The 14,703-nt window shown below is 36.3% G+C and overlaps 1 protein-coding gene across 2 annotated transcripts in view; it reads left to right on the top strand.

Annotated features, from left to right (window-relative positions):
- Positions 1 to 14,703, top strand: part of FBXL13 (F-box and leucine rich repeat protein 13) — a 70,159-nt gene that overhangs the window by 9,681 nt on the left and 45,775 nt on the right. For both annotated transcript variants that reach the window (XM_072342736.1, XM_072342727.1), the window contains exons 6-9: positions 769 to 878; positions 1,978 to 2,073; positions 8,457 to 8,552; positions 9,836 to 9,971. In XM_072342736.1, coding sequence (XP_072198837.1) covers positions 769 to 878; positions 1,978 to 2,073; positions 8,457 to 8,552; positions 9,836 to 9,971 — 438 coding nt within the window. The remainder of the gene's footprint in view (positions 1 to 768; positions 879 to 1,977; positions 2,074 to 8,456; positions 8,553 to 9,835; positions 9,972 to 14,703) is intronic.

Raw genomic sequence — 14,703 nt, 5'->3', positions numbered from 1 at the left:
TGGCATAAGAGAAAAATGCATATTGAATAAGAGAATATTGTGGTGCATAAATTAAATATTGTTGGTCCAATGATGTATCTGTCTTTTTGCTGGGTTGTAGTGCAAGATGCTGTTTGTTGGCTGACCTGTTGCTGCTTGGTGCCACAAACGCCACGAAAGGCAGCATTTCCTTGAATTGCTTTGCTAGGACAAGTGGTGGTGATACACTTCTGTAAAGATTGAGCAGCGATGCTGATGAAAAGCAGGCACGGGAGGTGGTAGGAAAGAGGAGTGTATGTCAGAAGTACCGGATGGTGTGGGCCAGTATTCTTTTCTGGCAATAGTGCAGTGATAGGGATAAAATGGGAGGGATCACAGAGTCATAGTCTTGGCTTCAGCTAGAGGGAATCTTCATAGGAGGTGGAGAAGGAACGAAGACCAAAATGAGAATTCATAAAACAGAAAAAAATAAATGCTTTATTTGCCCTGCCTGTGAATTTGTGTTCTACAGATCCCATAGGTATGCTTATTTATTGATTGACTTACTTTTAATGTTTCCACACAACAGCAACTCCAAAGGTAGATACTATTAACATGAACCCACTCAAACAGAAATTCTGTAAAAGTAAAGATATTGGTCCAAAAGTGCTACCTATGTGTTTGTGCTCAGATCTTTCTCTCATCTTTTAGTGGCTATGAAGAGCGTTTTGCCATTGAATTTGCAACACATTTTACATATTTTATGTGCTTCTTTTCACTTATCTTCAAACTGATTATTTATATTTTCAGTAGCAGCAAGCAGACTGCAAGATATCTTTAATAAAATAAATTTAAGTGCTGTCTTGAAAGTCTGGCATGCAGAGGCCCACAGTTCTTCAAAAACTAATGCATATTTTGCGGTAAGTAGTGGCATATTTTAAATATAAGTTCAGTGATTAATTTTTACCTCCATTAATTCCAACTGTTACAGAAAAGCAGCTAAATTAATATTAAATGAAGTAATTTACTGTACTACTGCTAATAACGATGTTTAGTAATTATTATTAGGGAAGCAGGACATTACCTCTGTGATCTAGATTATCATCACATGAGCAGAAGAACAGTTATATCAAAAGCAGCAAAAAGAGTTGACTGTTGTTGTTTGTTATCAGTGATGTCCCTGGCTTAGATTGCTGATGTCTTAGGTAACCCACTGAGGTGATAATTAGCAGTGAGGATGTTCCTAGACCTCAGCCCCAGAATCCAAGAGAGGTATGCACATAGAGAGCAAGAAGAGGCCTCCAGAACCTCCTTCACACCCCAAGAAGATGGGGTAGGAAAAAGTGGGAATCACCTGAGACTAGGCAGCACATGGACAGCCCAATAGAGTCATACTTGTCATTTCTGGGGAGATTTTTACTGCCAAGGAAGAGAATGCTATAGTATGCTGTGATGCTCAGCAGGTACTGTGTGTGGAAGGGAGTGATGAGAGTTGTAAGACCCAGTCATGGCTGGTAGCACAGAGATAGAATTCTGCTGTTTGACTCCTCTTGCTTCTCTACCTGTAGAGGGATTGGTCAGAATGGAAATGACCTTTCGACTATTTAACCACTGCTGGCTACAAGGCACCAGTAGCCAATTTTTTCTGGTGAAAGCCTATTTTCAGTCCTTATTCTTCTCTATTATCTCAAATTAGTTATGTCATGTCATACATACAAACTAGTAAACACATTCTTTTAGTTTGAAAATGCAGATTGTTTCCTGTGTTTCTGTACTGCACTGCTACAATGCAAAATCATGAGGTGTGCTCTAGTATTGTAGTTGTTCTCAGTAATAGCAGTTGCAAATATTCACAGTTATGTAACTTTATCTAATTATATCTAGTTAATTAATTATATCTAACTTATCAATTTTCCTTTTTTTTTTTTTTTAATTATATTTCTGAATATTGAGAAGTATTCAAAAGTTTGAAGCTGCAGTTACTATAAAACTGTACTTTTCTTGTACCATCTTTTTCAGAGGCTGTCTAAGGAAAGTCAGAAAGGCTCTTCTGATTCAAATGGTCTTACTCTCAAACACAAAACATACCAGTTCCCAGAAAAAGCCTTATTACAGGTTTGTGATTAAATAGAACACTTCTGATGTACTAATTAATTTTATGTGTATATTTTATTTTTTGTTGACATTTTTTATTTTACTCTTGTTGATGTGCTTATGTGATGGAAACAAAGCATCCTGACTACATTGTTCTAGCTGCTTCAGTTTGAGTCAGGTGCAACCTCTGGAGGATGGAGGTATTCTTTAATGTCAAGTGAGTATGTATTGCACGCTCCATTCTGATATCCCGAAGCTTCTACAAACTAAGGAAGAACAAGAAATCAGGAAATTTGTCAGGGAGATGGACACTGGAACTCTTGAGAGAAGTTAAGGGGTTTGTTTACAGTGGGTAGGAGCTCTTAATCGAAGACCTGAAGGTGATAAAAAGTAGTTTATTTTCTCAAAGATAAGATTGTATGGAGATAATGCAGCTCTGTAAGACTGTGTGAGCCCTGAAAGGAAGACTAGAGGAGGAGAATCTACTGCAAGGGCACAATGAGCAGGGAGAGATTCCTTTCCAAACACTCTAAACCAGTTTGTTTAAATTTGTTTCTTTGTTGGAAAGGTTGCCTTGTTCATTATTTTTGTGCCTTTACAAAATATTACTTGTTAATATACTGACTTCTAGAAAAGGAAATATTTCTATCCAGATGCAAGAAGCTCCAGATAAAAATGAGTCTGTGTCTTTATTCTGTTAAAAAATATGTATAATCTGTAGTGCTTAATCTGTGGCAATATTTAAGAAAAACAGCAAAATTATTAAACACTGGATGTAAGGCCTTCAATTTAAGAGTACAGTTTAGTTACATTACAGATTCATTACTGTAAGTAATTGCTGTTGGATGATATACTGTAAGTGCAGGTAATATGTTTTCTTCTGTGGCTTAGGTAGAAGCTTTTATTTGTCCTATCACGTCTCTCTGCTAATTTAACACTGAGAAAACAGTTAAGTGGTTTTTTAGTAAAATACAATGTGTTTTTCTTTTAAATATTGTGGACTGTGGTGTAGAGTGAACTCAAAAATTGTTTTTTGTCCAACAAAGCTTAAAAATAAAAAACAGATACTTAATTTTAATTGTGTGTCTAATGCCACTGAAGTCACAGGAAGCTTCAGTCTGTAAGTCTTTGCTAAATCGTATGCATAGTTCTAGTGCTGACATGCACATACAACACAGGGAGACCTTACCAAATAATAACATACTTTAAGTCTCATTGATGTCATCTGTATGATTTCCACTATTGGTGCATATGGTTTTCATGAACATGAGATTGGTTTATTTTGGCTGGGTCCATCAACAGGGTCTGTCTGTGCTATTTTCTTATTACAGGCTCATTCAGTAACTATTATTATTACACGTGTACGTACCTATCAGACTTTTCCTAACTGTAAATAAGTAATTGATCAAATTTTCAGAAAGTCTGAGGTCTGCGATAGCATTCTTTCTTCATTAAAAAATTATGTGGCAACATAATCTTTCTGTTAGTTCCATAATGAACATTATCAACAGTAGCCCTCCTTATTTTCCACTCTGGGACAGAGTTGTTTTTTTCTTCTTAATTCTCAAGCCCTGTTTTTTCTCGAGGTGTGTTATGCTTGTACCTCTTCTGTTTTGACTTAGACGCACTTATCTCAAAGCAAAATTGTTAGCAGTTACTTGTGGCTTAAAGTTATTTACAGTTATATTGGCCAGTGTATGTAAATCTCTGTCACAAAATGTGGGATTCAGCTTGTAGGCTGAGACCTCAAAAGACAAAATTCTATGAATAAGCTGAGAACTAAGTCAGCTGAGCAAGTACAGCTGTTGGTGTGACCTGCAAATAAGCAGCATGGTGTAGCGGTTTTTGTCTGCCAACTGCATCTCACATGAGAAGTAAAATTATTGTTATTAATAGCTCAAACAAGAAAGAATGTCTGTTTATCATACAATGCCTGCAGTTCTTCGGAGAGGGTAGCAATGACGGTGCATTGTTTTCCTTAGTTTGCCGAGATTCTCAGTACTTGAAGACAGGGTAGAGGAGTGGTGAAGACTCAGTCATGTGTGGGTGCTGCTGCTGCAAAGAATCAGATCTCACATACATAATATCTATTCACATAAAATCCAGAATCCACTCAAAAATAATTCAAAGAGTGACAACTGTTGCGTGGTATGCAGCCATTCTTTTTGATTAATGCTACAGAGCAGCTGTAAATGTACAAAAAATAAGATTTATCTTCTGTTTACATATGAAATTAATTTTATAGCCATTATAAATCAAATATACTGTCAAGTGTTACCTCAGTGGCTTAGCTGGAAACGTTAATGTTTTCCACTCCTTATGCAATTCCAACTCTGAGGTCTGGATCTGAAAAGCAAGGTAGTTTGCCAGCCTAGACAATGGTCCCAATATAGAGAATGATTTTATGTGCATTTGTGAGAAGAATCAGGTAGAAGATGAGAACAATACTGATTTTTGATAGGAAATAACAAGGTATAAGAGAAAAAGTTAAATAATTACACAGTTTTAACCCGTATTTCTGTGATCCATATAAAAAGATGTAACTGTAGGAAGAATAATTATTTTTGTAATTATTTAAATAGTGTTTGCATATCTAAAATCCAAAAGCAATACTTAGTAAAACTGTATTTCATAAAATCATAGAATCATAGAATCATTTGAGTTGAAAGGAACCCTTAAAGGTCATCTAGTCCAACTCCACTGCAACAAGCAGAAACATAAAGCAATATTACTTCTATCAATTGGATGAATTAAGATTCAGCCTCTGAATTTAAAATATATCTATATAATGATGGTTTAGTATTTCTTAACCATGATCAATCAAGTTTTCAGTATTCAAATTCCTTGGAATGTTAGGTTTGCTGAGGATCGTGGACCTTCAACTGTAGTTGGAAGGAAACTGTCTCATCTTACCCCATATTCTTATTCACTCATTCTTGCCCCAGCACCATTCTTCGCTTGGTGTTCATTACAGTCATTTGTATGACTTCGTAGTGAACTGCATCGGGGAACAAATCCATCTGAGAAATTCATTTTCTCCTACTGAATCATTTGGTTCAGTTGCTTAGTTCAGCTGCAGAAGCACTTACTTGGTACAGGGGAAGAGATGGGGGATGAGTGGTGGGGAAATGGGTGAAGGGGTGAATCTGCATCTTATGGCAGCAGCTTCAGATTTTGCTGATGGAAAAGTGTTGAACGACAGCGTGTTAATAATCTAAGCTTATTGGGATCCATCAATGAGGCATTTCTTAGTCATGAGGCATGCTGAGCTGTAGTGGGATGTGCTGTGGTGCATGGGAGCACAGCTGCCATAGATCTTTTTGAGTGCTACCCCAAGTGAAGCTGGGACACCGGGTAAGGGAGCCAATTCTCCCAGGTTATTTTGGTGTAGAGAGGGTTAAGGACTGGAATGAACAAATACAAAGATATGGAGGCATTCCAGCTAGGTGTGCCAAGATGTGGCTTGGAAGTGTGGAGCATTGGGTTGCACCTCTTGCAGGTTGTCTTAGAGCACATATGGGAGAACAGGTGGGGACAGCTGTGCTGGAAGTATTTTTGCAAGTATTTTTTCTGTTTGTGATATGAAATATATGGTACAAGCTATTACATAAGCACACTTGAAGGTGCCTGGGCCAAAAAATAATGGCTTTATTTATGTGTAAATTGCAGTGGGAACAAAAATTGTTACAGAAGAGTTGGGAGATACGCTGAGAACTGTTGCTATGGAGAAAGAACACCAAACCCTTCTAACCTAAATGCTTCCATTTTGTATTAAAGAAGAAGACAGAAGTGCAAACCCGTATTTCTGTCACCTAGTTATTCTTTCTTCAGCTGTCACTGCTTTGTTCAGTGCAGTATGTACATAAAGGACTCTTCTGCTTAGCAACAGTTTCCACTTGCTAAATATCTGTGACTATTTGCTGCAGAAAAGTAGAGAACACTTTCTTTTCCCGCCTCCATAAATTCTTCTGTTCTGTTTTTGGTAGATCTATTTACTAGATACGATCTCATTTAATGAGAGGTTTTTATTGGGTACCATCTCCACCAGCCTCTGGTCATTAGTTAGGACGTCTTCCTTAAAAGTGGTAGATAAGGTCCAGCAGGGGAGGAAACAGCCACAGGGAGACACAGTTGTTGAATTTTGACATAAGATCTCAACAATTTCCATTCATATGAAGATTGTGAGATCCTTTATGTTCAATATCATTTTTATTCCTCATTCCTCTTTGGTAGCTTCCATAGTATTTGTGCTTACGCATTCACAGGGTGTGGAAAATAAAGCATGCCTGAGTTTCTCAACATTTTGGACCTTATGAGGAGATATTAACACTGCAGATGTATTTGTAAGTGGATCGTTTGAAAACCACAAATTGTTTTAGTAATAATATTTATTAGTATGCTGTTATTTAGTGCAACTTTCTATTCTGCTCCCATGCAAAAATAAAAACAAAAAGTCTTGTCAGCTTAAATTGGATGCCCAGATAAAATCTGAGTTCAAAACCATCTGGAAATCATTTGCTTTCTAAATGTCATCATTTATGATATGGTTTCCTAAGAACATCACTGCTACAATGGTACCTTACTGCTGAGTTACTGACAGAAAATTATGGCTCTATTATTTCTTTATGGCTTTATAGCTGTAATTGTGATCTTGACTTTACATGAAGTAGATACCATTTCAGAACTGACAATTTATAAGGTTGAAAATTACCAAATCAAAAGTTCTTAGGCAATAAAACAAAACCCTAATAATAAATAATAAGCAATTCATTTTGTCAGATACTTCTTGTAAACTGTATCAAAATTCCTTAAACAAGGCTGAATTTTGAAGTTAAGGAGATAATCTACATAGAATCATAGAATCACAAGGTTGGAAAGGACCTACAAGATCATCTGGTCCAACCATCCTCCCACTACTGTTGCTGCCACAAGCCACTAAACCATATCTCATAGCTCCTCATCTAGATGATGACATGAAACAGAAGTCTGTGATGTGTCCAACTGAAATTATCGTGGGATTCCAGTCTTTGAAGGCATGAGGTGTACTAAAGGAATTTACTATTCAAAAGAGGCTGCACATTTCTGTAGTTTTTTTTTAAACCAAACTTTATAAGTGCCTGACTGCATTCTGAATCACATACATATCATACACATCTTTAGAATTAGTGTGGCTGTATCAAGCAAAGACATTACTTTCAGAGAGACCCAGATTATTGTGCAGTTATGAAAGTAATTGTTTATGTTACAGGCATAAAAAAAAATTGCTTCGGGAAAAATGATGTGCATTTTTTCTTACTGTGCTTTCAGGTGATTTCTCTTTTCATACTTTCAAACGAACATTTTAAACACTGAATTTCATTTCAGATATTTTAATGTAGTTTGGCATATGCTGTAGTACTTCTGCAGATGATTAGGGTTGTGGGATATTTTACTATGTAAATCATAGAATGGCTTGGGTTGGAAGGGACCTCAAGGATCGTCAAGCTCCAACCCCCCTGCCACATGGGGGGCTGCCAGCCTCCATGTTTAATACTAGACCAGGCTGCCCAGAGCCCCATCCAACCTGGCTTTGAACACCTCCAGGGACGGGGCATCCACAGCCTCTCTAGGCAGCCTGTGCCAGCACTTCACCACTCTCTCTGTGAAGAACTTCTCCCTGACATCCATTCTAAACTCTCCTTCCTGCTGTCTTATATAATATTCAGTATATGGTCTTACTCTGAGTCTTAAATGCATTTTGTATTTTCACGTGATTAGAATATAAGGCACATTTTCTTCGGTAGCAAAGGTATTAAAATTTACCGTATTTCCTCTCATTTTGTTTATTGAGTTTCTTCTAAACTCAAACATTAGCATTATATTGGCACAAATACTGTTTGGAACTTGGTCTTAAAATGATAGGTGCAAAGCTATGGAAAAAGGTTTCTAAATGCGATTTCCTTTTAGTCTCTTATGGCTTGAGCTTGCTGTATACAATATTACCTATCTATCAGGGCAAGATCTTTTGAGAATAATTAGGTGCCACAATTATTTAATGTTTCATAATGGTGCTTGTGGTAACAGTATTTTATATGCTAAACTATCAGCACAGCTTTTATAAGTATTGTTTTAATGTAGACAAAATGAAATGGCTGAAAGTCCATGGAAAAACATCAGTTTAGAACCTCATACACAACTTCCACCATTACAGTTTAGATTAAAGCCATCTTCTCTTATTCTTTGTTAAGGCTGTTCATAAGAGCAATTAGTGACATTCTGCCCGCATGTAAAGTGTGTATTTAACTTGAAAATAGCTCCTGGTTGTTTTTCTTCTTTTTAGAACAGATGTATGTGTATCATTTACTGAAGCTGTGCTTCCTAATGAATAGCTTTCAATATCATGTTTGTCTGTTCTTCTGACCTAGATTTTCCGTTATGTAAATTTAGTTGATCTAGCAAGATGTGCTCAAGTTAGCCAAACCTGGATGCTACTAACTCAGAACAGTTCATTATGGAGTGACGTAAGTAAGATGATAATTTTCAATATTTTATTGTATTTTTATTTTAAAAAAGAATGTAAAAAGGAGGCAGGTTATTTTAAGAATGCTAAAGACCTACGATATAAATTTGATCCCACAATTTGACCTATTCCACTTGGCTTTATGAATAAAAAAAGTTGGAGCAATTGAAAAGAAGTTGTTTGTGCAATGTCATTATGAAACCAGTGGAACTGAAATTGGCCGATAATTCTTGGCTACAGCCCACTAAATTTAGACTGCTAAGTGAAGTGTCACAAGTTCCATCAGTTGTGTGAACAGCTGCTTACCTTTCCTACTTCCTGCTTCAGGGCAGCTGCCTGTTGTCTGTGTGAGGGTTTTCTTTTTAATTGAACGTCTGATGTGTTTTATTTTTGTGTATATTTTGCAAAGTGCCTGCTCAAATTTGAACTACCAACACCTAAAAGGCACTGCATTGCCCAGCTTCTAGGTGCGTGTAGCCTTTATTTGGTCGTCTTAAATTACTGTGATGACTTCATAATCTTAATGAAAAATATTAACATTTCTGTTAACTTAAATGTAAGAATACCAAATCCCAATAAAGAAGTGGCAAAAGTTCTGAACTCCTTTCTTTCTGACCTGGTAACATCTTCTAGGTATTATACACAAAAATAATGGTGATTAATTTATTGAAGTATTTGGGTAGCAAGCCTCTATTATAAAATATACAACAAGCAGATGCAGTGTAGCTGTAGCAGGTTCTACAAAAAGGGAAGAAAAAGTTCTCCTTTTTTTTTTTTTTTTTTTTTTTTAATGAAAAAGAAGACATGGAAAAGTCTCTTCCAAAAAAAAATAGACATTTCTTCTTAAACTTTTTAATGTTGATTTTCCCACTATTATTTGGAACACATCCTAGTCATTCTGTTAAAACAATTTATAGATTTTTTTAAAAACTTCTTCAGCTTGAACTTTTGATAGATACTACGAGATATCATGTTTTTAGTCATTGATTGCAGTTTTTAGTCATTGATTGCAGTTATCGCTATCCTGCAGCTTAAATTAATAAAGGGTTCTTCTGCTAAAACTGAGATAACAGCTTACCACTTCTTGATACTTTGATATGTCAGTAGGCAAGTAAGTAAGAAAAGTCTTAAACAGCATTAGGATTTTTTGCATTTTAAAGACAAAAGACAGAGTAACAGTTCAACTTCCTATTTTTGTTATTGATTTTCATAATTATGTATATTTTGTATATGCACACATATATGTAATTCAGTACTAAAAATATGAATTGCTTAAATTTTTAGATCAATTTTTCATCAGTAAAGCATAAAGTTCAGGACAAAATAGTAGTAAATATATTGCAGAAGAGACGTCCTTGTGTACTGCGCTTGAACCTTCGAGGTTGCTATTCTCTTCACTGGCCAAGCTTTAAAAGCATCAGTAAGTACTACACACACATAAATGCATTTATTTATTTTCACTCTTTCTTCAAATTAAGTCTTCACTTTAGCTTATCTCATTTTGCAAACTGTATTCTTTTCTAGAGGATGAGTCATAATGAAATGATTTAGTATGGGATCTGTAAAATTAATTTAAATTTGTCCCCTTTCTCTCACCACGGTCTGTAAGCCCAGAACTATCCACATGGCTGAATATTGATAGAATGTCACAGAGTGATTTCTATTATGTGTGAAATGCTGTAACATGACAAATAAGATTGAAATGCAAATGTATGCTTAAATATATCAGAGTGCCAGAATCCAGCTACACTGAGATAACAGAATTGCAGATTCTCATGTTGGCTGAGGTTGGCGGGACCCCTGAGTCCATCTGGCCCAAACCCTGTCCAAGAAGGGTCACCCAGAGCAGAGTGCCCAGATCCACATCCAGCAGAGATGTTTTCCAGCTGTGTGGCCCTCAGCATGTTCTGGTGCCTCTTATCAGCCTCTTTCTCCAGCCTCTCAAGGCCCCCCTGGATAGCAGCACAATTCTCTGTTGTATGTTTGGGGAGGAGTAACTGGAAAGCTCCGTGATGGGACCTTAGTGTACTGATGGAAAGTCAGCTGAATAGGAGCCAGCTAGCTCTGAAAGTATGCTTGGTTCATTAGGAGTTACCTGCATCCTAACCACTATTCAGCTATTTTATGATGAATAGTGTTAAAACATCTTTATGGTGTTTCCATGGGAAAAGTCATTCCTCTCTTACAACTGGCAAAGCCCTAAGGGATGTTTTTGATTCCCCTTTTCTTCAGTGTTTCTCTAGCAGTAATTACCATTTGACTCTTTCCTAGACTGTGTTTTTGTTTGTTTGTTTTGTGTGTGTTTTTTTTAATTCATTAAAAAAAAGGAAAGGAAAATGTTTTTATTTTCCAAAAGATGTAATTTGATGTTTTGAGATTACACTGTGTTTATTATTCCATCAGATAGTACATTATTTTAATTGTTGATTTCACTGTGGTTTCTTTTCCTGTAGAGAGTGATTGTGTAATTGTGGATGAGAACAATTTTCTCTCTAGAGTGGTGATGGAAAAGAACAGTTGTCCAGGAATAAAAAAAAATTTAATCATGGTTTTGGCTTTTAAATCAAAGAGCAGAATAACATTCTCAATGATATCAGCGTGCACATTACTTAGTAAACTAATTGATTCAAATATTATAATGAACTTTGGCAGACAATGAAGCCAGAAAGCCAAAATGAATTATACACAGCCACACTGTTATCTTTCTGGGCACTGGAATCTGAAATGTTACATTCTTTTATGATGTTGTTTTCCTTATCCATTTGAGTACCATGGTAAAGTTTGTTGTGTGACGTTTCCTTCCTGTTAATTTGCTTTCTTTTTCTTCTGGAAAACATGTCCAGAGTACATATCCTATATTAATATCCTATAGTAAGATATTCTTTTAAATTTGGTGTATCATTTCTGAGTTCTCCGTGAGTTAAAAACGTTGTTTCATACTTTGCCTACATGAAGTTCTGGGAACTAATTCTTTAATGTTTGTCATAAGAAAGACAGATTTTTTTTCATTTAAGTTTTCATGAAGAGAGTTTTGCTATTTTAGGACTCTGTTCTATTGTTAATAATAAATGTGTTGCTATAAATCTAGAATTTCATGGCATTACATTTGTTCACAAATATACATACTGCCAAAAAGCAATGACAAGAATAAGGAGTGGCTGTAAAGTGAGGGATATTTCTCTCTGCTAAGAGAAGGATTTTAAAAGTCCAATAGACAGACAAGATCAGATTTTTTTGTTGAACACCTGATTGTGATTCTATACATTAACTTTGAAAATGTGCAGGTTATATACTTCATAGAGCCATAGAATCATAGAATGATTTGGGTTGGGAGGAACCTTTAAGATCATCTAGTTCCAACTCCGTGCTGTAAGCTGGGACACCTCCCTCTAAACCAAGTTGCTCACAGCCCCATCTAGCCTAGCCTTGAACAGTGTCTCACCACCCTCACAGTAAAGAATTTCTTTCTAATGTCTAGGCCAAATCTGCTCTCTTCCAGTTTCGAGCCATTTCCCCTTGTCCTGTTACTACATGCACTTATACCTGAGTTGACTGAAAATGGAGTCACAAATAAACAAAAAAATTGATGACTTTTTCAGCATTTTTGAAATCTATTCTCCAATTCCTTCATCAGAATGAGAAGAACAGCTGCTGTTCACAGGACTATGATTAGCCAGTGTGTCAAAATGCGTAAACTTACTTGCTGTAACTTGGTTGGATATGCCTGGTCTAAGGTGAGGTCTGAAGATAAAGGCCTGTATTAAAACTTGCTCTCCTCAAAGCTAAAACCAGATTGCCATAGCATTAAACTTTATCTATGCAGTGCCTTTTCTATCACATGGTTTAAGTGATTCATATCTAGATAAAATGACTGAAATTAGAAACATCAGAATGTTGGCTGTATCAGTTGGAAAATTGGTGTGGTGGTTGCCATAACATACATGGATCATTATGTACTTACATCTTCAATAGGCTCAAAATCAAATATTATGTTTATTTTCACCTACTCAGTGCTGTTTGTTGTAAACTAGTCATGACGAATTGTGTGATGGTCTGAAGGGCTTTTAGAAAACACTGAAGCTGTTTCTCGTAGCTTTGAAGATACCCACTAATTCTTTCTAAGAACTAAGGATTATTGTGTCAGTGTACTATTGCCAATTACAGTAATAGCATATTTCTTCCATTAAAAAGCATTCATATTGATCATACAGCTAATACATTTAATGCCATTCTTCTGATGCTGTTGTGGGTGACTTAGAATTGCTGCAGAATGATTTCTCTATTTTCTTTTAATGATTATCATATTGAAATTCTCTTCCTTTGACATTTCTTCAGTTCTTGAACTGTCTGTTCAGTTATATGCTACAGATGTTATAATCTTTTCCATTGGAGCATCTCTCAGCTACAGTTCTGACCTCATGTTTCTGAATAAATCCAAGATTACACAGATTTTGGCAATGCTTTTTTATTGTTAATGGTAAAATCACAATGATGTTAGCTGCTTTTCAGGTCTGTTTGCCTTGGTATTCTTGTTAATATTTTTCTGTAAATTAACTGTGATTTTTTAAACATTGTTTGTATTTAAAGCAACTTTGTTATGTAGTGTATGCACAAAATGGTAATCACTATTTAATGGCTACATATGAATGTTCTGTGATTCCAGTTCAGACTGTCTTTGGCAAATGAATGTGTTGTTGAGCCAAAGAAAAACAAGTACATGACATACGTGGATTACAGCTCAGCTGTTTGTGGTGTTACTCCACCCACTCAGGGATCTTAGAGAATCGTTTCACCTCTATGCATGACTAGGAACTGTGTTTAAAAACTGCCATTCATGTTCAGAGTGCAGGAGCTGGGATTTCCTCAGAGGGATGTGAAGTGCTTCATCCCCATTAGTGGTCAAAGTATTGACATATGAATTCATTTTTCTTTCTCCTTGTCATGGCCAAAAGTGATGCAAAATAATCCTTTTTGTGTTTAATGTGTGCTGCGCAGAGAAGGGCCATGCTGCTTTAGAGTAGTATAGTTGTTCCATCTGGACAGCACTCTTAGTGTATACTGTGTTTCAAGAAGACAAGCAGCACTATAGTGCTATTAATCTCTGGGTATGGACAGAGAAAGAAGGGGAATCAAGGGAGATTACTGAAATAAACGTAAAAAGTGTGCAAAGGAAGAAAAAGAGCCTTGGGTTGCTTTTAGGTACAGAAGTGATCTTGGAGCCCTTGTAATTAAAGAGTACAGAGAGAAAGAAGTTTCAAGATTAATTTGTGGCTTGTGACTGTGTTGTTTCATGGAGAGTATACTGTAATTTACAGTAGATTCCAGAGAAGCTCAGAGGAGTAAAAAATAAGCCTGTAATGCTGACTTGCATATCAACTGTTAATTGCTTGTATTTTTTTCAAATAGACCTTTGTTTCTTACCGTGGGGTGCTTCATTCTCTACTGTCTTCATTGTTCCTATAGATTTTTCCTGTTCATGCAGTCTTTTGTCCAAGAATTTGCTACAAGGCAATGTCCAGAGAACATACTACTCTGTGTGTACTCTTGCTCTGCTCTAATATTTCCATTTCTCTATTCCATTAACTGTCTGTTTTGACACTTCCTCAATATGAGTGTCTGAAAATGCCAACAAATGGAAAACTTTTTTCAGGCCCTCTCCCTCCTTTAGCTCTTTCTGTTTCCCCATCAGGTTGTACCTAAAATTGTACAAATGCCAGATACTTGTTTGGAGCTCTAGAGGCCATCTAAGGAAAATAATGGCTGTGATAGAAGTTTCACATTCAGTGCTTTAGTCCATCCTTTGATCCACTCTGAGTACTTTGAACTTCACTTTGGTGTAATTGCATGAGTCTTTCTTTGTTATCCTCCTGGAGCATGTGGGATGACACTTATTTCACAGTTCCACACTGAAACTGTTATTTGCAAGACAGTTGTTGAACCATGATCCCTTGTTGAACCACGATCCCTTCCTGTATGCATTGATATGTCCTTCACTTACACACTGCATGTGTCTGAGGCACCACTGAACATCTTGTGCAGGTAGATACAGACAATGTGTTCAATTGATCATTCTCTTGAACTAAGGATCAGCAGATGCAACATTTTCTTGTGCCAGTGTTTGAGAACTTGTTATTTCCAACTATGATACCAGT

This window comes from Excalfactoria chinensis, chromosome 1 (genome assembly GCF_039878825.1).
Source record: "Excalfactoria chinensis isolate bCotChi1 chromosome 1, bCotChi1.hap2, whole genome shotgun sequence".
In the NCBI taxonomy this organism is placed as follows: domain Eukaryota; kingdom Metazoa; phylum Chordata; class Aves; order Galliformes; family Phasianidae; genus Excalfactoria; species Excalfactoria chinensis.
The sequence above is the reverse complement of the archived record's forward strand: the minus strand, read 5'-3'. Positions and strand labels throughout refer to the sequence as shown.